This window comes from Astatotilapia calliptera, chromosome 18 (assembly GCF_964374335.1).
Source record: "Astatotilapia calliptera chromosome 18, fAstCal68.1, whole genome shotgun sequence".
NCBI classification, from domain to species: Eukaryota; Metazoa; Chordata; class Actinopteri; order Cichliformes; family Cichlidae; genus Astatotilapia; species Astatotilapia calliptera.
The window spans coordinates 11,441,357-11,468,669 of NC_137439.1; the positions used below are offsets into that span (position 1 = coordinate 11,441,357).

At 38.5% G+C, this 27,313-nt stretch overlaps 2 protein-coding genes across 3 annotated transcripts; one reads left to right on the plus strand and one right to left on the minus strand.

The window, feature by feature from the left end:
- Positions 1-2,742: 2,742 nt before the first annotated feature.
- On the minus strand, positions 2,743-16,613 carry acss2l (acyl-CoA synthetase short chain family member 2 like). Of its 2 annotated transcripts, XM_026150144.2 has the most exons (18): positions 16,359-16,613; positions 16,011-16,206; positions 14,377-14,468; positions 14,114-14,217; positions 12,000-12,072; positions 11,295-11,370; positions 10,308-10,392; positions 9,875-10,012; positions 9,142-9,312; positions 8,914-9,047; positions 7,322-7,454; positions 6,389-6,445; positions 6,031-6,111; positions 5,543-5,651; positions 5,322-5,390; positions 4,991-5,167; positions 3,099-3,173; positions 2,743-3,016 (listed from the first exon to the last, which is right to left on the minus strand). In XM_026150144.2, the coding sequence occupies exons 1-18, from the start codon at positions 16,480-16,482 to the stop codon at positions 2,889-2,891; spliced, it is 2,022 nt and encodes a 673-aa protein (XP_026005929.1). In that variant the 5' UTR covers positions 16,483-16,613; the 3' UTR covers positions 2,743-2,888. The 2 variants fall into 2 exon arrangements, with proteins under 2 accessions (XP_026005929.1, XP_080148424.1); XM_080292298.1 differs by lacking the exons at positions 2,743-3,016; positions 3,099-3,173 and adding an exon at positions 4,406-4,621.
- A 1,439-nt stretch (positions 16,614-18,052) lies between these two features.
- On the plus strand, positions 18,053-26,737 carry ndufv2 (NADH:ubiquinone oxidoreductase core subunit V2). Its single transcript, XM_026150145.2, has 8 exons — positions 18,053-18,226; positions 21,086-21,139; positions 23,088-23,150; positions 23,809-23,925; positions 24,000-24,168; positions 24,592-24,701; positions 26,374-26,450; positions 26,540-26,737. The coding sequence occupies exons 1-8, from the start codon at positions 18,185-18,187 to the stop codon at positions 26,631-26,633; spliced, it is 726 nt and encodes a 241-aa protein (XP_026005930.1). The 5' UTR covers positions 18,053-18,184; the 3' UTR covers positions 26,634-26,737.
- The last annotated feature ends 576 nt before the right edge of the window (positions 26,738-27,313 follow it).

A 27,313-nucleotide genomic window follows, 5' to 3' on the forward strand; every position in this document is an offset into this window, starting at 1 on the left:
ATTAAATAAAATGAGCACATTTGTTCATAATATTAGAACATTTGCCTGAAGTAGAAAGAACAGTGGTCACTGAGAGATGCAACCATGTGTCTTTAAGCTAATAATAGTAAAATATAAGAAGGGGTAGCATAAAGAATAATACAATAGTGTAATAATACAATGCACAGCTTCTGAAGGTTAGAAATCATAATTAGTATGGAGAGACAGATGGTGTTTGGAGCAATGCAGATATCCTACATCACAACATTTGGATGACGAGCGGCTCATTAATAATTCATTGCCTGTTGTTTGGAGGCTGGATGGCTTCTGCCTGTTGCTGCCACGCTGACTACAGCTTTGTCAGAGTGCTCTGTCAGCACTGACAGCTCGCCTTTTAAAGATACAGTTTGTGCAATTTAATCATTTTAAATGACAGCGTTTGAGAGTGTTTTTTGTGTGCGCAGATTGCGTATGTCACTCAGTGCTGCTGGTTTGGAGGCTGTGGAGAGCTGGACGGGATATTACCTTCTGCCTGATTGTTATATTTGAATTTTATATGTGAAGGTCAAATCAAATTGTTTCCACATGAAGAATACACATAAAGACTTTCTAAGCTTGTTATGAACAGAACAGCGTGCTGCAATAATACAAGACCTCAGTAAGCCATGGAGAATTAAATAAAATGTAATCTTTCTTATTGCAGTCACAATCTTTTTTTTTTTTTGTTATTAAAATGTTTTTTTAATCTAATGATGCATATATTTTTGATTTATTTTATATATTTCATATATTTCATATATTATATATTTATTATATATATTTAGTCATGTCACATTAGAGTCAGAGTTTTTCCTGATGTTGACCATGACTCAAAAATCTCAGTATGAACCAGATCAGGGATTTAGAGACATGTTACACCCCTGTTAGTGTATGATTCTGAGCTCGAGTTACAAATCACCATCATCACTCCAACAGCTAAATCCTGCATCACCGGCATTGCAGTTAATACTGTTTTAACAACTTTATTTACTCAAAAGAAGGACACTTTATTCCCCTAAAATGCACAGCTATCTGTCTAAGGGGCTGGGATAGATCAGTAGGTAAAGTGGTTGCCCCATGATCGGAAGGTTGGGGGGTTCAAATCCATTGAACGGCTACCGTGAGGTACCCCTGAGCAAGATACTGTCTCTACACACTGCTCCCTGGGTGCTGCACTATTGATTAGTAATAATACACATTATTATTAATAAAGCAACACGTGTTCGTTACCTTTATAATGTGCGGCCCAATCATGGTTAGTACTATCACCGTCCATAGTTTTATCCCAGGTAAAATCCTCAGGCTGTTCGTTCCTTAACCCTTTAAACCCTGAACCATGAAATAATTTACAGAATATTATTATTATTATTTATTTAAATGGACTCTTTAGTGAATCTTCTGATGGAATAGAAATTTGCATATACGAGTTTTAATTTCATTTAATCTTGTAATATATTTATTTAAAATGTATCATGCAATTTATTTATATTTATTTATCATTCTTTTTTTGAGGGGGAGGGGGAGAGGGGTCACTGACGATGTAGACAACTCAAAAAGTCACAAAAACTCATTTATCAAATATGACACACTTGACTGGTTATTTTGAGAAGTTGGACTCAGCTAATTTGGACTCAATAACTACTGGTGTAATGTACAGTAAACCTGTAAACCTGTATTTGAATTATTGATATATTTTGTTTCTTTTCTTTTTTGTGAAATCATAAAAAAATACATCTGAAATTGCTTGATTGCGTTACTAATCCTCTAAAATGTCAGGTTACAAAACATCTGCAGACTGCTGATGGGACCAAACGAGGGGGAAGAAAAGGAGGGTGAGCCGGAGAGAGTTGAAGATGTGGGGCGGTGGTGGTGATGGTGGCGAAGAGGTTGTCATGGTAACCACTTCTCCTGCTGCTGGGGGTGATGATGTAACACTGCCCATAGCTGGGTCTCTTTTCTTGTCCTTGTCCTCCCCACCTACGCTCTCACACATGCCTGCATGTGTGCGACGTGGAGGAGACACGCAGGGACAAAGCCAGTGTCCACTGACTCTACACGACCCATTAACATTAAACGGCCCCTTTGAGCTAAAACCTGCTGCAGCCTAATCTCTCTCTCTTTTTTTAATGAACAGATTATAGTTGCCTTTTCTGTCTTTTTCAGAACAACAGATGCTTGTAGTTTCAAAAGAATCCACTGCTCTTAAGATAAAACAGCCCTCTCCTCCCTTTGGTCTCCCATAATCGCTGCTCCCCGCCGTACAGATCACATCATCAAAGCTGCGTGTGTGTGCACTCCTTGCATCGTTAGACGACAAAAGGTAGAAAACCTCCGCATGGCAGTTAAAAGGATGTTGTAGTAACCCACAGTGCGGCCGATGCAGAGGATGATTCCTGCCACTTGAGGGCGTCGATCAGCTGCTGTGCTCAAAGGCAAAGAACAAAAACAACAGCTGGATTAAACACTTTATTCATAGAAATGTACCACAGGTTGGAAATATACATCAGTCGAAAAGAAGGCGTAAATAAGGATTAAGGTCATCCTTCAACATCTTCACAGGAACTAGTACGTGTGACATTTTGGCCCAAACACAAACCATCAACACAACCGCATTCATACATCTGTTTAAAAAGCACATCTGGGATTCAATTTGACATTTTCAATTATGTTTTGTTTTCTCTCATACATAAAAAAATCAGAACATTTTAATGTCTGCTGTATTTTTGTGCTGTGCTTTGTGATCCCATTCCCATCATTCACACCCAAAAAGCAGCAGTTTGTGATTGTCTTCATCTGTACAATAGCATAGTTTGAAGCCAGAGAGTTTGTTGTCTTCTTCTTCTTCTTCTTCTTCTTCTTCTTCTTCTTCTTCAGGCTGCAGCTTCATATCTCTGGCTAAACAGAACCTCCACCACCTTGGGGTCAGCCAGGGTGGAGAGGTCCCCGAGGTCCTTGTCGTTGCGAGCAATCTGTCTGAGGATTCGCCTCATGATCTTTCCTGAAGTGGATGAGGACACGATGTTACACAGGAGGCAAGTAGAGGAAGATGATGTCGATTTATAAAGGTGTTGGACTGTTACCTGAGCGAGTTTTTGGGAGCGCTGGGGCATTCTGGATGAAGTCTGGTGTAGCGATTGGGCCAATTTTTTCTCTCACTGAGAAGAGAATGTAGAAAATAGGAAAAAAAAATCAATCAAAAAAAGAAACAAAAGGCTGTTTTTATTTTGGAGCATTTCCTTAGCTTTTTTCTCAATTGCATGCAAGTGGGGCGATCGTGGCTCAAGAGTTGGCAGTTCGTCTTGTAATCGGAAGGTAGCCGATTCGAGCCCCGGCTCCGACAGTCTCGGTCGTTGTGTCCTTGGGCAAGACACCTCACCCATGGCCTACTGGTGGTGGTCAGAGGGCCCGGTGGCGCCAGTGTCCGGCAGCCTCGCCTCTGTCAGTGCGCCCCAGGGCAGCTGTGGCTACAATGTAGCTGCCATCAGTGGGTGGATGACTGAATGTAGTGTAAAGTGCTTTGGGGTCCATAGGACTAAGTAAAGCACTATAAAAATACAGGCCATTTACCATATAATAAAATAACTTACCCTGTAACATAAACAGTTGGCTGTAAATGAACTTTCATATTTGGCTATTCCAAAGCCAAATAATAAAAGTATTAAAGTACGATGTTCTGTTGGTGCAGAAACAGGAAGCATAAAAAAGTTGGGGAAACTTATTTGAAAACCCATGTATTATACCCTCAAAGGGTATTTTTTTAGTTTTTCAGTTTGTTTTAACTGTTATTAATTTTTCAAGAACATATGGAACATGCTTGAAAAATATGAAATTTTACAGCATGTAGTTGACTTCGATGTCCTGAGTGATTTAGATACTATAATAAAGACACTTTAACCTTTTGACAAAAGTGTATCCCTTACTGTTGGTCTTTCTTGATAAAGAAGTAAAAATAAGAAGAAGAATTAGACCAGACAATGTCTTTTTTCCCACAACTGGGCAAGTTTTCTTAAGCTGTATTAATTTTCAGTCCTGCAAAAAACTGAGTACATCCTTACTGCTTCCATAGCAATTAAGTGGGTAAGTAGCATTTAATTACCATCTGATTGACCACCTCAATAAAACAAATTCACCCCAAGGCTAGCAAAAAAAACCAAAGAGCTGCATGTCAGAGAGTCCAGGCCTCGATTAATATGTCAAATGTTGAATGTTCTGACTGTACAGTTAGAAAAAGACTGAATAGGTATACCTTTGGTTAAGAGGAATAGCGGGAGAAAGCCTCTTCTATCAAAAAGAACATGAAAGAACAGCTTATGTTAGGAAAGTTGCATCTTAACAAATGTTCTTTGGACAAATGAAACCAAAGTGGAGATGTTTGTCCAAAGTGTACAAACCCCACATTGGGAAACAAAAAAAACACAGCACGAACACTTCGCACGAACTGTCAAGTGGAGATGATCTGGGCTGGTTTTGCAGTCACAGGACCTGGGCACCTTGCAGTTTCTTTATCCACCAAGAACTCTTTTTGTATATCAGGCCATCTGTCCAAAAGCTGAACACTTGGCTAAAATTGTCCAAGCACACCAGCAAATCCACAACAGAGTGGCTGAAAAAGAGAAGAATCAAGGTGCAAATATCGGGTCAAAGTCCAGACTTAAACCTGATTGAAAGGCTGTGGCGGGACCATAAGAGGGCAACAAACCTATCCAAACCTCAATGAACTGACACAACGCTGTAAAGAAGAGTGGGCCAGGGTTCTTCCCAAAGGTACGAGAGATTGATAAAGTCTTACAAAAAACAATTATGCCAAGTTACTGCACAGTTACTGCTTAGTTTTTCACAGGACTGAATCCAGCAGAAGTTGTATTTGTATTTAATTTAACATTTTATTTTAGATCAAATGCAAAACAAGAGACCACTGATACACAAAGACGCATGAATTTTAGTGGACTTTAACCCTAATCAAAGGTCTCACCCAGTCTCTTGAGCTCATCCACCAGCGTGTGACTGAACTCCCTGCTGTCTTTGAGGGTGACAAAGCAGTAGAGGGACTCTCCCTTCACCTTGTGAGGTCGACTCACCACCGCAGCCTCCGCCACAGCCGCGTGCTCCGTCAAGGCCGCCTCAACCTCCGCTGTGCTCATCAGGTGGCCTGAGGCGGGGAAAAGATATGCAAGGCCATAGCAGAGATGAATAGCACAATTTCCTGGAGAGGCTAATAAATAAAAATGTGCTGAGAATATTTAAAGTTATTTATGTCAATTAGATAACAGCCTTAAAATAAGTTCTGAGGGACAGCACCGTACCTGACACATTCAGCATGTCGTCTATTCTCCCTGTGATCCAGTAATAGCCGTCCTTATCTCGCCTGCAGCCTGAGAGAGGACAAAACAAAACTTTATATGGGGTCTCGTGGTTCACTTTGGTGCTTTAGTGAGAAATTGTTCATGTTGAGAACTAAAACTCTATCCTGAGTAATCTTCAGCCTGGGAGTGATAGCCAGCTAGGGCTGATTCTTGGATCTCACCATCTCCAGTCACATAAAAGCCTGGGAATTTCTTGAAGTAGGTATTTTCGAAGCGCTCATGGTTCTTGAACACAGTGCGCATTATTCCAGGCCACGGCCTCCTAAATACCTGAAAGAGAGGTGTTACTGCCATTGCTATTTTGAAATTTTATTTGCATCCATACACTGAAGAGTTCAACGACAAAAAAATACACTTCTTCTAATTTTTTTATATAATTATTTAAACTATTTTTAAATAAAATAAACGTCACATCCAGGAAAAATACTTCCAGAAAGCATAAGAAGGTGAAGAATGTAAATGAAAATGTAAAAAATCTAAAAGTATTTGATTACATTCAGATAATAAACATGCTGCTGGTTCATTGGCCAACATTAACAGTGAAACATCGTTTTCGTCTTCCTCTCCTCTTTACCACACATGTATTCGTTGTTGCTCGATACGATCACTGTGACAGAGAGAAATGAGGCTGTGTTGAATTGAAACTTACCAGATAACCCTCAGCTTCACCTTCCAGCTCCTCTCCGTGCTCGTTGAGGATGGTCGGCTCCACCCCAAAGAAAGGGAAAGTCTGAAATATGAGTTTTGGATTTAATGTGAGATAACTGTTTTGTTTCATTTAATAACTCCCCTGCAGCTGCAGCGTTTCTTCCAGATCATTATCTGGATCATAATAAGGAGAACCAGGCTGCATTTCCTGCCCTGCTTTTGTTAAATCATGCTCGCCATTTTCATGCGCACAGGGAAAAACCCTTGCATACCAGCACGACTTGAACTAATGACAGTCCTCACATGCAGGTATGTTTTAGATTTAGAAATGTCAGCGTGGAAGAACTGTTATCACTTACAGCAGAGCCTGGTTTCAGCGGTGTAGCAGCAGGTAGAGGAGTCAAGACATGACCTCCCTAAGGAGAAAACAAACATAAAATATCACAGCAACAAAGAGGTAATAAAGCAAAACATTTGATATGCCTTGTATATTGTTCACATGTTGAAATAAATTACCAATCAATCAATCAATCAATCAATCAATCAATCAATCAATCAATCAATCAAGAATATAATCAATCAGTGGTGTATCTATGGGTGGGCTGGGATGCCTGTTGCCCACCTATGAAAAAGAAAGCAAGCAAAAAAAAAACAATCCCAGTCATGGCTTTTTTTAAAATGTCATTGATTATCAAAAGGACTACTTTCCTATTGGGCATTTTAAAGGTTTTAGCATATGCTCACTACAATTCAATTAAAATTATTAATACCTTTAATTCTTCTACTACTACAAGACTTTATATAGTGTAGTTTAACTGTTGTATTTCAATATTGTGGGAGCAGTGTTTTTCTCTTATGTTACTTCCATGTTCGTTTCCAAATATTTTATTCAATTTTATTTATATAGCAGCAAACCACAACAGCAGTCACCTCAAGGTGCTTTATATTGTAACGTAAAGACCTTACTGTGATATAAAGGAAAACCCCAACATTCAAATGATCTGCTACAAGTAAGCACTTGGCGACAGTGGAAAGGAAAAAATCCCATTTAACAGGAAGAATATGTGACTGGTTTGGGAAAATCCCGCATTGAGGTACTATATATTTTTATCGTTTTATCCCTATTGACGCATACCTAGCATCATCTTAGAATCTAAACACCTACACATCCTGAGAAGAGCTATCCCAGCTCATCATACAAAAGTTGTTTCAGACCCTGCAGTTCTTCTGAAGCGATACGCCTGAGTACGACTTCCTAATAACACCTCTGTAGTCAGTTTCTTGTTTCTTACCGTTTCTGTTTGCCAGAAGGTATCAACGATGGGACATCTGCTTTGACCAACCACTTCATAGTACCACTGCCACGCCTCTGGGTTGATGGGTTCACCCACAGTACCCAGAATTCTAAGGCTGGAGAGGTCATACCTGACAAATCAAAAGATTTCCCTTAGATCACGTCATTGAGTGGTATTTATCATGCTCTTTGTAGTTCAAAGTCTAAACTTCCTTACTGACAACAAAGAAGGAAACAATCTCACCTTCAAACTACAACTTCAGTGCTCTATGTTGTTTTAGCCTTACCATAATGTTGATACTGTGCTCTGTTTAAATAGTGAATTAAAATCTGACTTCGGTGAGACTTTGCATTTTTAAGCTTTCATAGCTGATAATTTTAATTTTTCATAATTGTCTATAATGACTCATTTTTTGCATGTATTGTTGAGAATGTTTGTCTAAGTAAGATTATTTTAAATTCTCTTGACAAATAGACTATTATTTGATTATGCTAAATATTTTCTATCTACAGTTCTACCAAACTTGTAATTAGTGATTTGGAATATTTCTTTTTGTCGCTACTGTGCCAACACTGTGTTCCGATTAATTATTAATTTTGAAAAATATTCTTATTAGTGCTGAGAGCTAGATGAGAGGATTGACCCTCCCTTCTATACTCAAATATGCAGCTCCAGTAACTAGAAGGTTAGCTTAGCTTCACACAAAGACTGAAAGCAACTCCTAAGCTATGCTAACTGGCTGCAAAGCTAGCATAGACATTAATCCTTATTAATGTAAACATAGTATATTAACAAACACGATTTCAAATATTAGTACATATGTTAACTCTCACTAAACAAAATAAATTAAGCCTTTATTTTATCACTACTTAGTAAATATTAAAAATGTGCTCATACTAATGCTTGGCTAATAGAGTAGTAGTTAAGGCATTAGCTTAGCAAGCAAAAGGTCGCTAGTGGGATTCCACTTGTGGGCATCAGGAATAAAATTGCCAAATTAAATGTGGTGGTACCTATTGTGGGAACTCTTTGTGACAAGGCAGCAGCTGAAAGTATCACATAGTTAATATTAATAATATGATAAATTAATAATCTGAAAGAGGTCTTTTGTTGCCAATGCTTACAATAAGTACTTGGCTAAGATGTTAAACTTAGCTTTAACTTAGTACAAATATGACAGTCTATCAATAGTCAGATTAAAGCCCTTAAAGTTTTTGTCAGACTACTCAAGTTAGATTTGCTTAGTTAAAATATTTCGTTAAAATAAACCATTTGTTTGTTGTTTGTCTCTTTGTTCAGAGAAAGAAAAATCTATTTAAACACTCAGTGTCTTCTGTTTTTATCCTGTAGTTTATAAGAAGAGGTTTCAATTGTTCCCATATTGGGTCATAGCTCTAAATCTGAAAACACACTAACCAAATTGTTATATAAGAAGTGAACAAGTTGACGGAGGTCTTTCCAAATCAAGAGAGGCACCACATCAACTGCACCACTTCCCCAGTAAAACTGCGACCTTAAAGCCAAAATATCTTGGAGCTAATGCTGTTTGTAATTATTTATTTATTGCAGCAGATGATGTGTCCACATACTTCTGTAGTGGCTCTCGTCCATACTTCATCAGCAGGCGGATGGCTGTAGGAGCTGTATAAAACTTGGTCACTTTGTACTTCTCAATTACTTCCCAGAACCGGCCAACATGGGGGTGAACAGGGATACCTTCAAACTGCAAAAACATGCAGACACATGCACACGGAGGTTTGGTTTTCCATTTTTTGTTTAATGTTCTATACATGTGACACCTTGCTGATTTGACTCACTAGGACGCTCGTAGCACCGTTTGCAAGTGGACCATAGGTGATGTAGGAGTGTCCGGTGATCCAGCCAATGTCGGCTGTACACCAGTACACATCATCGTGGTGATGATCAAAAACGTACTTGAAGGTCATCGACGTGTAGAGCAGATATCCAGCAACAGTGTGGAGAACACCCTGTTTCAAGTGAGCAAAAAATAGGTCAACAAGGAGACAGAAGACAGCAAAAATAAGGGATCTGTTAATGCTGGCAGAGGAGATGTGTATGGAGGTGTGTTTCTGTGTGCATATTAGTCAAGTTCTGTTTACACGCTCTCATAGTGGGAAAGCGAATTCCTGTTTGGAATAAAAAACAAGTGCCCATAAGGTAAACCATAACATTTTAAAGTTAAAGTTTATGTCTTGAGTGAAAGAAACATGTCTGTGTAAAAGAAAAATCCATAAATTCTGTGTTTTCTATAACAACGCACACACGCACACACACAAATAGAATACACAAATACAACAGTGGAGCTTGCAGATAACTTTCAAGGATTACATTTGTGCCTCTCAGCAACAGAAAACCATTAATTCTCACTATTTCATGGCAGATTATGTAAACGCTGGCCCGGTTAAAGTCATTATAGGCTTATCATTGTAATAAATAGATGCTGCGATTTGTGTAAATGATAAGATTTCCCTCATGCCTCTTGCTGTGTTTGTGGAAAAAAACTCGCCTGCATGTGAACGTCTGCCTCACCTTGGGTTTGCCGGTGGAGCCGCTGGTGTAGAGGATAAAGAGCGGGTCCTCTGCATCCAGCCACTCGGGCTCACACTCCTCAGAGGAGTCCCTCATGGCCTCATCCCACCAAACATCACACTGTGAGTCCCAGGGGGTCTGAATGCACCACAACAGGAGGGAACAAATCAAACTCATAAACCGGATCATTACAGCTGCTTGCCAAGCACACCAGCAGGAGTGCAACATGCCAATTTCAACTCTAATTTAGAATGCCCAGAAGAGCTAAAGGCTAAATATTTGGAAAAATATGACAGAACCATTTTTTTGGTTCTGAAATATATTTTTCCCCTTGTAGTTATTCAAATAAAGACATAAATATGTATATAGAATCGTTTTACAATGTGACAAATATGTGTTTGTCACTGTGTGTTCATTTTTCGAGCTGACGAACCTGTAGTTTGTTGCATGCACCTCCACTTTTTGTCTTCAGTGCATGGTGCTTGATGACGAGGCATTTGGTGACACTAGCTGACCCTCTAAAAGAGAAAAAAAAGAAAAGCAGTGAAAGGTAGTAAAAGCATAAAGTCTTTGCCTAATGGATACTGAGTGCATGCATGCTGCTCTGCTTTCCAAGGATTTGCAAATACTGGATTGGGGTCACATCTTGGTTCTTGTAGGTCGAGCGCCTGAAGTCCCATGAGATGAAATATTTTGTCATGTGTCCACAAGTTATTTATCCAAAAAAAAGTTTCTTTTTGGAAGTGATTACTGCTGTTTGCTCCTTGTAGACTTAACACAGTTCTTTCCTATATTAGGTCACTGTGAACAGCACAAATCTTGTATGTATACTTTGTGCACAAGATTAAAAAGCATACATTATATAATTTCAGGGGATCCATAGATGGGGGACCCACATACACGTAAACGTTCCTGAGCTTTATGTTTTTTTCTCATGTTTCTCAACTCTGTATTAGTATCACCATAACAGTAATTTAAGTAAATAAAGTAAATACTGTGATTTGATGGTAATTATAACAGGGGTTAGGGTTGGTATGAAAATTTGACATAAAATGATTTTTTTCACATATGGCCTCAAAGTTACCTCTAACCACATCTGTACCCCAGATACTCCCATAATCCTTCCCAGCATGCTTTGCTTCTCAGCTAACATTCCTCGTAGTCATGTTGCTATAGCAGATGAGCAGCTTGGGCTTCCCTGATAAAGGTGCTCCATGTTGCCCGGCAACCTCGTTAATGTAAAAGTCTTGCTGTATTATTCTTTAACATCTCTGATATCAGCTGACTGCTCTGTGTGTGTGCGTCTGTGTGTGCAATGACTCATATTCCAGGGGCTGACTTCCATTACCAGCTGCAGCCAGTGTAAATAAGGGTGGTTACTGAAATCTGGGAAAGTGTAGGCTTTGTAAGCAGGAGCTACCTTTCCCGGCACTTCTCCAGAGCCTCGGTTGCAATCTGCTTCAGGTTGATCAGTTTCTCTCCTCTGTAAACACCATCTGACAGGAGACAGAGGGAGGAACAGGTAGAGGCAGAGAGCTATGATGAAGAAGTAAAAGTAAACAGCAGGGAATCATCTTTGCAGCTTCTGGCAAAACAAAACATCTCATTGTGGTGCTGCCATTTGGCACACATGTTTTAAACAGACACATTAGGAGCTACTGAATGAGTGAGGACCACAAAAGAACAATGTACACATCAAGCACAGTTAATCAGTGTTTAGAATAGAGATTGGTGGTTTTTGTTTTTGATCATTTTTAATTTTGTGCTGAGTCCTATTTTTAAAACGAAAAACAAAGCTATGTTTGTTCCTTTGTATATCTTCATATAACCAGATAGTGAAACTCTTAACATCAAGAGCTTCTTTTGCAGGAATATCTTGGATTAACTTGGGCAGCATTAACCTAACATGTTCTGTTTGACACATCAGAGCTCACAGAGAAAACTCAAACAGAAAGGCCCTGCAAAGACGTAAACTTAAGATTGTCTTGCAGAGTGGTAACAGTGCTTACTAGTCAGCTACATCGTAATCTGATGTGTGCAAATGGATAAAATGTACAGTTTATCCTTCTGCCACACCTTGGGAAACGCAGGGACAGGACAAACACTTGGCTGCCTGAAGACCTACCTGCTGTCACCAGTACACTACTCTGGGCATCCACAATCCTTTCACACAGAGACTCACAGGAGAAACCTGCAAACTGAACAAGCAAAGAGAAAAACAGAGGACGTTAGATAACAGAAACAATCATTTCAGGAGCATTTGCACGATTTTTTTAAAGAAAGCACTTTTGAATTCTTGTTTTTTTTCTCTAGTGAGAATAGGGACCAGGTGAAAGAGCAACTGGAGAGGAGGAGGTGAAGAAGCCAGGAGTAGATGCAGTAAAGCTGGATGAGTTTATATACCTGGGCTGCTTTGAATCGGATCATCCGAAGCACGATGGAGGTGAAGAAAAGAGTGCAGGCAGGATGGAGACGGGATGAGTTGTTACAGAGTAAAAGAAGATGGCAGCATTGACAAAAACACATGAGGGATAGAGGATATATTGGATAAAAAGGATGCTGAAGATGAAGCTACCAGGCATTAAGAAAAGAGGAAGATCAAAGAAGAGGGCCATGGGTGTAGTGAGAGAAAACATGGAGGCAGATGATCCACTTTGGCAACCCCTAAATGGAGACCAAACGAAGAAGAATTCCTGGTTTTACCTCCAAATAAAGTTGTTTTGATAATCTTAATGAAGAACTGGCTAAATAACTACATTTTAAGGCACTTGCGGCAGGTGTAAATAAGGTTTTTACACAAAATCATCCAACCAACATAGAGCAACATTTAATGTATATTTGGAGCTGTGTTTGTAGCAATTCATTCACACTGACTGTAGCGTCGTGTTTCAGCTGTACCAGATCTTGAGGGAAATAACTGGCTCTTGATCTGCCAAATTCTCCACTTTAATGCCTATCAGCTACTCAATAACTGTGTATGTTGCCTGTTTGGGACTGACTAGGTAGCAAAGGATGGCTGCTGAGAGAGTTTTTTTTGCAACTTGTTTCAATATAGCAGCTTTAAATGCTTTTTATTTAGTGTGTGTAAGTTATTTTAACTAACATGAGAAATAGATCATAATTATTAGGAAACATCATTTACAAATTTAAAACTGAGTCAGAACCCTTGAGCCAGACTAGCAGATGTTGCTGAGTACTGAGCCAACATAGTCCTTTTTTTTTTAAAGGCTGGAAGTTGTAAGAAGTGTGGAGCCTTCTAAAATCCTAAACTAAGCTGTTATGTCTCTGATATTACACCGTGATGGAGCATGCTGCTCCTTCTCATCATCATTTACAGATTTAGAAACCTTGTTGAATTTTACATAACAAAGCAGACAGACATTAACTGCTCTTTTCTATGACTGTCATTCACATAGAATCCAGACAGGAGGTCTGGATATCTGGACAAGGTTAATGGTTCACAGAGCATAAAGTTTCAGTGTTGATGAAGCATTATGAATCAGGTCACTAAGGATTCTGGACTCAGCAAAATGTCACTGCATGATTGGCATTGGCTCTCCTGCAAGTTTCCATGGACCAATCCTTTTTGCTCATTCATGATTAATATTAGCAGTCACGGGATAATCTAAAAGGCTGGCGCTGTCCCAAAGATTGTTATGTTGCCATGCCAAGTGTTGTTCCTGTCGAAAGTAAATTAATCAGATCAAAACTGAGAGTTGGACGATATACAACAATGACTAAGCAAAGACAAGGTCACTTATATCTAACTCTGCCAGCCTTTGCGAGTTATAAAAAGCGCCCACTTTGGAGTCACATTCTAGAGTTATTTTAAGCAGAGCTACTAACCTTTGCATGGAAGAGCAAGGTTAAATATCTAAAAGAGTGTTGGCTTGCTTGCAGAATTGCAGTGACTCTAGTGCCTTCTCAAACTGGAAACAGCCAGCAACTGTCTGACCTATATACTAAGTGCAGGTGCTGCTGGTGCTGTGTTCATGTAGAAGACAGCTGATAAACTACTGGAGCAGGGCAGTCTGCACTAACAGAAGCAACAGCTCGGGTTCAGACAATGTTTTCTTGTGGAAATCAGAGCAGCAAGAACCAGCAGCCTACTTTCTGACAGTCTGCAAAAATGCACCATGCAGATGGCACATATGATATTAGAGAATGCTGGACAGGAAAAAAAGACTTTTCAGTTTTGTAAAATTGTTGCATATGGTGCATAGTCATAATAGTACTTACCACAATAGAGTGAACAGCACCTATCCTGGCACAGGCCAGCATTGTGTACACAAGCTCTGGGATCATCGGTAGGTAGATAGACACTCTGTCTCCCTTTTTCACACCTTAATAAAAATATATATACATATAAAACAAGTTCCTGCCACTCTATCTCTGAAACTAAGTTTGTCAGCAAAATCTGTAAAGCTATACTTATGTATTATAATCATGGACTAAATAATTATGGACTAATCGTGGACATGACCATAAGCTCAGGTTCTCACCCATTTGCTTCAGCACGTTAGCACAGCGGCAGACATGGCTCAGCAGCTGGCTGTAGGTGATGGCCATTTGATGATCAGGTGAGTTTCCCTCCCTGATAAGACAGCACACAAGAGAGAAACTTTCAAATGTATAAATGTATTACAAAACCTGTCTGTGATTCTACAGAGGTCTCTTCGTCTGTTTTGGTAAACAATTGCACACAAAAGTACTTTCCCACTTTCCCCAACAGTGTTGTCCGGTGAGTTCTTTGAGTTCACAGTAGAGATAACCTGTTCCTGTTTTTGCTAAGTCTATATTAGGCTTGGATGTTTGTCAGGATAGTTATTTGGAAAACAATTTGGCACACTTGAAGGGGCAGCAGAAAGCATGGTACCAAGCCAAATGGGAATGATGAAATAAATGACTGCACAGATGAAATTCTGCAACTGAGAAATGACTTCAAGATGTGATAGCAAATGTTGTAACTCAGCTCTATGTGAAATAGCCTGCATATATGTTGTCAAAGTCTTTATTTATTTTTGGGAAAATGTACAGCAGAGCAAACCAAATTCAGACATGGCGTTCCGCAGGGGTCGATCATGAGACCTCTTTAATTCCAACATTTATATGACTCCACTTGCCAAAATATGAGATAATCAAAATTTCCCATATTTAATCTATACCAATCTATACAAATACTATAGAAGCAGATTACTTTTCATATGTGTTTATTTTTGATTTGTCACTTAAACTTCTTTCACGGCCCCAGATTTTTGTTGAAATGGCACTCTTTGCAGCATTTTTGCTGTTCTATTTAAAAAAAAAATAAAATAAATTTTTGCATTCTTCTACCAGTTTAGACAGTTGTTCAAATTATACTTGGACAAAGCGTGAGCTAAAGTCACATGAGTGATCAACTGTTGCTCAAAACAAACCATGTGGAAATTGATAACTTGTCACCACAGCTGATAGTTATAGTTTCCTTACAGAGTGTACTAAAATAGTCACGGCAAACACGTGAGCAGGTATATCATACAAGTGCTTTGTTTGAGTGTAAATAGCATTAATGCTCTCCTACAGGTGATTTCCAGTATGCCAAGTTCCACTGAACCCTTACATTGCTGAGCGTGCAGAACAACCTTCCTGCTTGCTAAGCTTAAACAGCTGACAGAGCAAATAATAACTGTCATAATATAACAGTAAAACATCATAAAGTAGAGGCTTTATTGTAATATGACAAGGACGTGGGGTCATCAGCACGCAACTGCAGGTTCAAATCATTTAAATGACTTAAAATTTAAAGCTAGAATAAGTTTAAAAATGTAATGTGTGTACATTCGTCTATCAAGTGAAGTTAGTTGCTCTAGTTAGACTTTTTGTAGTTGATTAATCAAATAGAAATAGATTTTTGCATTATAAAACAATAAGAAATTGTTGGACAGATAGTGTATAAAATCTGTAAATTTTTATCTTCTGCTTCTGACAGGAAGAAGAAGCACTGCTGTAGTGATGTGCGCTGCCTGTGGTTTGTTTTGGTGTTCTGGGGTCAGCACAGGGGACACAGCAGTTGTTTTTGACTGGAATACTTAGCATAACTCCAGGCAGCATTTCCCATCATAGCTATTATTTCCTCTGGGGGCATGCTGGTGCTTACCAGTAATAGGCAACCTTTTCACCAAGGCTCCCCTCCCTCACATGTCTGTCCAAGACATTATAGCACATGTTGGTTTTGGCTCCCTCCATGTATTTCACATAAACGCTCCCTTTCGTCACATCGAAGTTGTATTGCAGCATCGGTGCTGTTGCAGGCTTCTTCCAGAAGAACTCATCAGCAACCTCTTTCCAGAAAGCTAAAACAGACGATACCTTTTATCAGTGTTATGGGATGCAGATAAGGCAGATTAGCACAAAGAGATACTGTATGCAGACAGGCTCAAAGAGATATGAATGGCAAGGAAGCGCTGCAAGCGCTGCACTAAAAATACAGACAAGTTTGACCTACCTTCTGGATTCTCCAGAGACTTTTGGTACAATGCCAGATATGAGTTAAAGTCAGGCACATGAGCATCCTTCTGCAGGTCATTAAGAGGGTAGTACATTTTGTCCTGAGACTCAGGAACAACCATTTTGGAAGTACAGATGCAGACAGGCCTATATCATTGGAGAGTGAGTCAGAAAATGGTATAATCTGAGTCCCTGCTGGTCTGTCTGAATCCTCCTGGGTGAGGTAAGAACACTACAAGGCCTGTACTGAACCAACACAATTCAGCATGCAGAAAGACCCACCCCTAATCCCTGATCTGCAGGCTCTGGCTCAGTCTGCTTAGAGTCAGGGCAGCCAATCAGCTCATGGAGTGCAGCACTCCCACTTTTTCATTGGATGAGCCATCCCTGGCCTGCTGATCACATTATGTTTCTAAGCAAGTGGGTGGTGGAGGAGGACAAGGAGGCGTCTACCCCCAGCAGGATAAATGCTGCGGATTCAGGCAAACATTTTTTGAAGGGAGGAGGCTGATGGGTGATGTTGGTGAAAAGAAGAAAATAATAATAATAGAGAGGTATGCAACAATTATTCACTTTCAGAGTAAACAAACCCTGCCCAATCCCCAATGCATGTCTGCTGTGAGAGACAGCTCCTGAATCCTTTTAACACTAACATTTAATAAAACTTAGTCTTTTAAAACATAAATTGCTTATGGGAAAGCTCACTGTAAAACCCCTGCTTCCACCCTGCTTTGCTTTAATCCTCTGACATTGCAAACATAGCACAGTTAAAAAAAATATCCTTAGAGAAAAGAAAACAATATTCCACTAACAAAACACATGTGAAAAACTTAAAAGAACCAAAAACAAATACAGAAATAATAAAAATATTTTATACTCGGTAGAAAATAAGTCATAACAATTTAACCTGAGACAAATTATTATTCGCAATTATATAATGTCCGCTTCTACTTTCAGCTGCTCCCTTTAGGGGTCGCCACAGCGTTTTATCTTCCTCTCACCCTATCCCGCCTATGTCACGTCAACATTCTCCCTGTCCTGCTTCACTGCATCCACGAATCGCTCTGCTGATGCAGTGATTTCCAGTCTTGTTAATCCTGGTCACTCCCAACGAGCATCCTCAACTCTGACACCTCCAGCTACCTCCTGTCTTTTTGTTACAAACACCGTCTTCAAATACTGCAGGTCTCACCACAGTCTTTTTCATTCGTGCACATGTGTTCTATTCTGACTATAATTCATTTTCCCTGGAGTGCATACCTCCACTTCTCCAGGCTTTTCCCACCTGCTACCAACTCTCACTACATCAGAATATACGAAGACTCCTGACCTCTGTCTGTCAACCTGTTCATCACCACAGCAAACAAAAAGAGGCTCAGAGAGATCCCAGACGTAATCCCACTAAATGTATATCAGTATTTTTTACTGCAGTATGTTGTCTTTTTAATGAGCACGTTTATTAAAGTAATATTAGATATTACTTAAAAGTTTGTTGTGAAGCATTTTGTATAATTTTGTTTGACCGTTTTTACTGCGTCTTTATTTCTTGTACTCTTTAATTTAAAATATGATAACAGAAAAACAATGTTCATTATATATTTGCATAATTTTGTTTTTTGAATGTAGAAGAAATTTTCGCAAACACTCAACGTTGACTGACTTTGAGCTCCAACTTGAATCTGGGATCGATTAAGCGCAGAGACGTACAGACGTCACGTCGTGCGTCAGACAGTATGCATCGAACCTGAGCGCGCTTGTGTTGATGGTGGCTACCGCTGTCCCGTTCATTTCCTAACGCACCGGGACCAAACTTCAAGCGACAAGATGTTTCTGTCTGCTGCTGTTCGCTCTGCAGTGTCGCAGGCGGTACGGTTGTGATTTTTTATGGATCTGGGGAAAGGTTTGGGTGCAATTTTCGATAACTTGGAGAAAAAAAAATGCTATGACTCTTCACAAGGGCATGCAGTGGAGGCCGCTCAGCAAAATGACGTTGGGTAACACTAGCATGCTAGCTAAATTAGCTTTCTGCTGTCAAACTTTTAAAAGGCGATCGCTGGAAAAATGTGCAGCGAAAGGAAAACATAGCCGCTAGAATGGGTTTTTAAGCAGGCTCGTGTACATGCAGTTGGCTTTAACTTCACCCTATATAACTGCTTGCATGGCTACTGTAAATTCACAGTATGGGAAAACACAGCAATATTAATCACTTAATATTAATCTAGCTGGAAACTTGGATCAGATAACACTGTTTACAATTTACATAAAGCAATGATTTACGTAAAAGTGGCTCAGCACAAGAAGTTTTGTGTATAATAACAGCTTGCAAAAGCTTTAGATCTGTTAAATATCAATTATACTGCAAAGTTTCTACTAGTAAAGTAGTAATTCTACACATTTGTTACTGTACATGTACTTAAGCTATCTAAGGTATTCACTATGCAGAATGTCACATTTCACAGTCATACACATCGTACTATCAGATCATAAATTTTGATTATATAAGTATAATCACTCCAACATTGCAACTGGGACTCATTTTAATTGTTTTATATACAGCTGTGCAGCTTAAACTTTAATAATAAGGCATAATGTGTTACAAGATGTTTTTTTAATATTATGGTGATGTAGAATTGTTCGCAGCTTCAGATTTCAAGAAAATTCAGTAGTATAAACGTAGTACAATTAATTTCTAAATATAGTGGACTAGAAATAGAAATCTATAGATTTGGGGTTATTAAGTTTTCATATCTTCTTTCGGACTAGTGGGAAACGTTAAAATATAAACGAAGAGGTTTATTTTACACAACTTTACTCACCTTTACACTATTGTGTCATACTTTATGTAAATAAGATTTTCCAGTAACAAACATTTTAGTTTAATTCCACTTCATCGCTTTAGAGGAAGATTTCTCAAAATAATTTTTTTCTCATACTAGAAAACAAAAATCTTGACTTTAGGCGCAAACTAGGGCTGGGCGATATATCGAGTTTTTAAAAAAAAAAAAATGATATATTTTTATACGAGATATAAGATGTGAAAATATCGTTTATATCGATATAGTATATGTTACGTTTTAATTATACTTGTGGAGCAAGTTTGCCTCTCTTTCGTCCACTTTTGTCTCTACGCAACGTTACTCTGGCTCGCCTCTCCTTCACTGAACACAACTCCTCCTCCCCCATAGCTTCACCTACAGGCAGCGACAAGATGGACACGGAAAATCTCCGTTAACGAGTTACTGCGCATCGCCCCGTGCGTGGAGCTGGACGGCGTCAACGTGTTAACGACCTAACCACGCTAACGCCATGCAGCCCAGAGGGGCTGCACAGCCTACAATCCTTGCATTTTCTCAAAAGTTAACAGCGCGCCTGATGTATGAATTCTGGTTGTGCTTGATGACCGCGAACCGATTTTATGTGGAACACAGCGCTCAGCAATCTGTCAAAAATGTTTGAGTACGACTTTGGTAAACTACGGAGCTGTGGAGTAATACGTACTGTGCTTCAACGTAATATTACCGTACTTTGTGTGTATAAGGACCATAAATGACACCTGTTCAGAGTCATGGTTACATTTCAAACTCCAGGCTGTCAGTCACGCAGTAGAACTTGGGAATAGAGCAGCTGTGAAATCTGTCGTTGTTATTATGCTCAGCGTCCTTTAGTTTACATTTTGACTGCACAATTGTGAGCTTTTTGTTATGCACAAAAACAACATTGTTTTAGTTTATTTATGGAGCATTATTAATTAACAAATGCTCATAATATATTTTTGAGTAATTTTTTCATGTACACCTATGCTGTATGTTAATAAAAGTGCCTGTGTGACATCTGGGAAACAGCTTTAACTAAGAACTCTCTTTCTGTTCTTACTTTATGGAATAAAAAAATATCGAGATATATATCTTATATCGCCATCCAGCTAAAAAATATTGAAATTTGAATTTTGGGTCGTATCGCCCAGCCCTAGCGCAAACCTTCCATTTTATTGCTGTATGTATTTTAAAGTTTTATTAATAGTATAGTTGTGTACAAATCAAGGCAGGCGCAGCAGTCACTATAAATTTGACCTTTTACATTGAGCCAGTCAGTCAACAATTACCTACAGTCTTTAGTCTTGCAATCTTTGGGTCATTGATGTGAGATTCATATTTTATTATGTCTAAGTGCATCAGTTCTGTTTAAAATATGACTTGAAGGAGTTTAATCTACAGACTAACATTTAAATAAAATAAATAAGAGGTTTAGAAAACTAACAGATGATCTTAAATCACAATGTTAATTTGACATCTGCAGTTTAACTCCTCCCAGTTCCTGGTTCATTTTAAACTTTAAACACTTCAAACCTTTTTACTCGAACACCTGTATTAACTTCCCAAGGGCACACATATAATTTTAAAATGAAATTTAAATTAAATAGAAATTAAGTTAACGTTTACTTCAACATTATCCTAGTTTTACATAAAAACCTCATGTTTTTGGTTGCACCAACTGATATTTTGGGGTTTTAGTTATCGCTGAACTAACACAACTTAAACTTGGGTCTTAGAGAATGAACTCCTGCAAGTCATGAATTGGATTCATTATTTTTAACATATGTTATGCACTCAAAAGTATTGCATGTAAGTAGCATGTTTACTGTAAGAAATGTTGGCATTTGAGATCAGTTTGAATTTAGCTCCATGACATCACTAGGTATTTTACCTGTTTTCTTCTGTTTTGTAGGCCAGGAGTCTGCATCAGTCTGCTGTACGTGCTGGAGCTGGTGGCATTTTTGTGGTGAGTAGCACTTTCCGTTCCTCAGTGCACAAAATGTGTAGAAGGTGACAGACAAAAACAGAGTACATGCGGATGCTGTACACGCTGATGCTGTACGGGCTTTTTTTTATACATTGTGTGAGCTCATCATGGTGGGTTACTATAGATCAGCAGCTCATGGAAAATTTTGTAAATTACAGCAACAATTTGTAGTCATTTCTAATATTATCTATATCTATATTACTACTAAGTTTAATTGTTACTGCTCATTGTTCAACGCAGTCAGTCTAGCTGTTACTATGTCACACTAACATTGTTTTTTTAGTTACACTGGGGCAGAAGTTCACTTACTTCTGCAATTTTTGTCTATTATTGGAAAATGAATTATTCATGTTAATACATTTTAGAAGGGTTAAGAAAAAGATTTGCTGATGGACTTCATAAAACAGGATTAAACAGCAACACCATATCAGCTTTCTTTACTTGGTGTATGCATAAACAAATTTTCACAAGCATAGACTTTAATCACAAAACTTTTAGAAACTGTATTTATCCTCACCTTGTCTTATTTCAAAAGTGTATTCTGTCTTAGTGAGTGCTGCTCCAAAACCAGGGTTACACAGGTCACGGGAGAAGTGGGAGTCCGATTTGCATGTAACAATTGAGGCAGAACGATGGTCGGAATAATGTCAGAAATGTTTAAATGTAACCATTAATATCAGATACAGACAGACATTACAACAATCTCCATCAAACTTACATCACGCCACAAAAATTAAATAAATATAAACCAGAGTTTATAGAGCATTGAGGAGCGTTTGTGTTTTTGCACAAAGGTAAAGGCATTCTGGCATGAATTTTCCAACATTATGTCAAAGGTTTTAGAGCTACTCTTTCCATTAGATCCTCAAATATGTTTATTAGGGGGTTTTAAAGGTTGGTACCCAATTACGAAAAAAGCCAACAGAAGTTCCTGGAACTGTCTCTATGCATTGTTAGAAAGTGCATAACCATTATGTGGAAGTCCGACTTCCAACTACCTATTTTTAGATGGATCTCAGAGATATGTAGATGTGTCCCACTTGAAAACATCACCTACACGCTCAGAAACGACTATAAAACCTTTGTTAACACTATACCAACTCCTTTATTGGACTGATAGGATCAAATGCAAAGGTTTTTAGAACTTATAAACCTACTGTCACCAGTGTCAAGTATTGTCCTTATGCTGTATTTTTGTTATCCTGATCTGTTTGGGTGGGTTTGGAGTGTGTTTTTGTCCATGCGCCACTAACTTGAAAATTTTGCACAAAAAAAAAGGCTCAGCCATTAATTGAAGACACAGCTCTGCAGTATGTTTGTGCAGGATTGATCCCAGTGGTATCTGTTTTCCAAAAGACCTTAATTTATCCAGGGAGGAGCCATTACAGCCACACGAAAACATCTTGTGATAATTTCATGCATTGGAAACTCTCCTTGGTTCCATAGTCCCCCGGTAGTAACATTGTTTTTAACCTGTGCTTGATTTAAAAAAAAAAATTCTTATGACACTCTTTTTTAATTAATGCATTGGTTGGCTGCTTTAAATTAAAAAACAAAAAACATTAAATTTCTTCCCTCCTCAATTTTTCTATTGCACAAAGGAGCTTTGCTGCTCACAAGGGGGCAGTGTGTGCAGAAGCAGAAATAATAGTTGTCTGTGTTGAGTCTGTTCTCTCGTTGGGTAGTAGCACCTGTTTCCCTCTGGGCTTACATGATGAACTGTTAATATTTTATCAGATACTGTTTGCAGCTCACAGATCTGTTACTCACGCATGAAAGTGGTAGCTGTTAAGGAAAAATTCAGCCTCAGTAGAAGCTTCACAAGATTTAATATATACACAGATAATTATATACCGAAGACGGTTATGTGTGTGTCTGTTATAAATAAAGTTTAATCTACTTTAATGTTATCCTTATTCTTTTTTAGCACAGAGATACTCCTGACAACAACCCTGACACACCTTTTGAGTTCACTGAGGAGAACAAGAAGGTGAGCCTCGCATCTGTGTTGAACAGTATTTTTTTAATGCACTGATGTGGTTTTCATTACCAGTAATAGCAGATAATTGCAGGTATTGATTTTGTGTTATTGTACAAAAGCTGGAATTTCTTTTCAGAAATACCCAAGTTGATTGGGTATTTCTGGGTGCCCAATCCCGGTCCTCGAGAGCTACTATCCTGCAGCTTTTAGATGCATCCCTACTCCAACACAGCTGAATCAAATGGTTTGATCTCTTCAGCATGCCATCATGTTTGGCAAAGGCCTGATAACAAGCCATTCATTTGATTCAGGTGTGTGGGAACAAGGATGCATCTAAAAGCTGCAGGACGGTAGCTCTCGAGGACCGGGATTGGGCACCCCTGGCTTAAGATGTCTCTAGCTTTATTTTGTAACTAATTTAGTAGTTATTTAATTGCCTTTCCACCTTAATACACCAGACACAATGTATTTTCCTGGTATTTTTGTAGAAAAAAAGCTCAACGATAGATGGCCTACCTACTACTGTACTGTACTCTACAATTATAGTATCATTTAATTCATGTACATGAATTATATTAGGACTATTTCACTGTATAAATTGGCCTTATTGTTAAAATAAAAATGGGAAATACAGTTATGGAAAAATATCTTTTTCTGTTCACTGTAGAGGATTGAGGCGATCACTTCAATGTACCCAGAAGGACACAAGCAAGCAGCCACCATCCCCGTGTTGGATTTGGCCCAAAGGCAACATGGATGGCTCCCTATTTCTGCCATGAACAAGGCACAGTCATATTTTTAGTGTTTTCCAGCAGAGTGATGCTCGTCAACACATTTTATATAAATTTTGTATTTCAGGTTGCAGAGGTGCTGGAAATCCCTCCAATGAGAGTATATGAAGTAGCAACGTTCTATACGATGTTCCTACGTAAGCCTGTGGGAAAATACTTCATTCAAATCTGCACGACAACACCCTGCATGCTCTGTAACTCAGACAGCATCGTGGAGGCCATCCAAAACAAACTTGGTAAGAGTGCTTTTCCATTTTATGCTGAGAAACCAATGAAGAGATGAAAACAGATGAAAACAAACTTTTTTTTATTGTGTATGTTTGAGATAAACAGAGACTGAGAACAAATGTATAAATATACAGTTGCCATTGGTATTCAAACAATATCAAGCTGTAGCATCAAACAAGATTGAAATCAAGCAAGGAAACTGTCAACACACTTGAGCCTACGTTACATTTAATAGAGGACAAGGTTTGTTCTTTAAGTCAACCATAGTGAAGTTTTACTCTTCCTTTTAACTCGTATATGTGGCTAACAGCTGTGGCACGTCAGGCTTTAGTGCTCGAGTTAAAAATATTTGTTGTTTTAGTAAGACAATCTGTAGAGTGTCAGTTGAGACTAGCTGAATATGAAGCGTCTCTCCATTTGGTTCTCCACAGGTATCAAAGTTGGGGAGACTACTCCAGACAAGATGTTCACTGTAATAGAAGTGGAATGCCTGGGTGCCTGTGTGAATGCTCCAATGGTTCAGATCAACGACAACTATTATGTGAGTGCTCGAGTCGTCTGTGCAGATGAACGTTTTAACTAAATTAACCAAATTAGATTAAAGCTCAAACGAGTTTCACAAAGAATGTGTACAGAGCACCGTTTCTGGAGTTCTCCTCTCATGTGGAAAACAGTGCAGGTGTGACACAGCCTGCAACATGGAAGACTCTTAAGGAAATTAAGAGCAGGGAGAAAAAAATAGAGAAATAATCAGCTATAACACGAGTGTTTTCTTATTCATTATATTAGTTTGGAAAAATATCAACCAAGTGTGATGTCAAAATTTTTCTTTTTTGATTCTTTTGTGGTTAACCATGTGAAAATAATTCTACCATGGGACATTTAGTTATTGCAAGCCGAGCTGAAGTGAATTACCCAATTAAAGATGACTGTGAAGGAGGAATTCTCCGCAACACCTCAGCTTGCTGAGGTATCATCATTAGCGAGAAAAGGCACGATGTAAGAGTACCTTGTGCTGAGGTTGGCATTTTCTTATGTGAATAATTAACACTCAAGCCATACACACAGCCTTTGGAGATTAGATTAATTCAGTCATCAATTACACATTTAGTTTTACTCAGGATGACACAGTTTGCAAATAAGAGCTTGAACTTGTGTCGGGTTGTTCAGGGGCTTCTAAATATGAAGGTAGAAGCAGCTTTGGAGCAGCACACAGGCAGTATTAATTAAGCAGACCACCCGATTCAGTCTTTGTACTTAAGAACATTGTGAGATTTGAAAAAAATGCCATAATGGTTTTGGGCAAGTCTATATCATTCATTTTTAACACTATGGTTCAGCTCTGCAATATCATAAAGTAGCTGTACTGTAAATAAAATAAAATAATTAATTAAAAAAAGCACTATTTGACACTTGTATCCTCTTTAGCACGACTTGGAAAAAAAGCTAAATCTGTCAGAGCTGGTTTGAACTTTACTGACAGTTAAAGTCAGAGTTATTATTGGCTATAGTTATTAGTGGCCATAAAAAATAATTGATTGGAAAACTGGGGATGCGCTGATCATGAAACTCTGGCCCGATACTGATGTTTAAAATAAGCTGAAGACGGTATATGTACTTTTTTTTTTCCCTTTTTATCGTTTTTCTGTTGTTGTTTACTTCCTCTTCTTGGTTTCCTCTTGCAGCCAAACCAAAAAAAATCTTCATTACAAAAATCCTTTCCTGTTTTAAAGTCGATTAGCTGTCTGTTATGCTGTATACTTTATAGTCAGGGAAAACTGATATGATACAAGAGATACATATCAGCCACTGATGCCTATAAATATCACTGCAGATGTCAGTATTCTTGTTTTAGTGAACAAGGCTGATATTGGCTCATATTGGTAGGCTCATAGATCTTACTATTGATAAATTGGTGCTGCCCTGCATGTCCTAAAGATCAACAATAAGATATTTTGAAAGTTGGGAAAAGTTGCTGTTGGGTGAAATACAGTCACTGACTGACATGGTCAATCTGACATTGATGTAGTATTTATCCATTTATTCAATTTAGAATAAATCATCATAATTTCCTTTGAATTACAAAGATAGTATTTAAAGTATTCCCCTGTCTTTAGAATATAATAGATCTTCTTACAGATTGGAGGATGTGAAAATCAAAACATGGACCATCAGATGACCAAAAGCTAAGCTGCTCTCATCCCTTATTCTAGGAGGACCTTACACCAAAGGATATCGAGGATATTATTGATGAGCTTAAGGCAGGCAGAGTCCCTCCACCAGGACCCAGGTACGTGCACAATTTGCATAATAGATTCTTATATAATTTTAAAGTCATTGAACTGATTGTAGATGAAGAAGTTTGTTCTTTTTCTATAGGAGTGGCCGATTCTCCTGTGAGCCTGCAGGCGGACTGACTTCCCTGACAGAGCCTCCTAAAGGACCAGGATTCGGTGTAAGATCGGACCTGTAGACATTTCTGGGCCACTCTCTGCTTGCTACAAAGGCAAGCTGTCAGTGAAACTGTTATGGTTAAGTCAGATATATTGTGTAAATAAATTGTTCCTGTACATGTTCTCAAGGTGTCAGTGTCTCACTTACATGGATTCCAACAAGGAAAACAAAACTGGAAACATGAAATGCAGGATTTGTAGCAGTTGTTATATTTCTAGATACTTCTAAGCAAAGCTGGCTAAAGGACTGGAATAGTAAAGCTTCTTAATACGTCAATGTAAGCCTAAAGCTAAATATTTTTGTGCATATTGTGATACTACATAAATAGTATGTATTTCTACCTCAGTAAGTTATGTGACAGTTTCCACTGTCATTGCCACTTCAGTGATGGCCACCTATGGAAACCTTATGAAGGGTTTTTACTTAAGTATGAATCACATCCTTTGTACACTCAAATTCATTCAAATATGACATCTCAAAATTACAGCATAGCACATGCACAATAAGATGCATTTTCCTACCATGTATGCCCCTATGGAAAAATCATGTAATTAAAAGCTCACAGTACAAGCTAAAGCTATTAGATGTTTATTGAAGTACTACACATGCTAAAACAAAAAGTATAAAGCCTTTTTAATTAACACTAGCTCTACCAAAGTCATTTTTGGTCCTTAATATTTTGTTCTGAATTTTACTGGA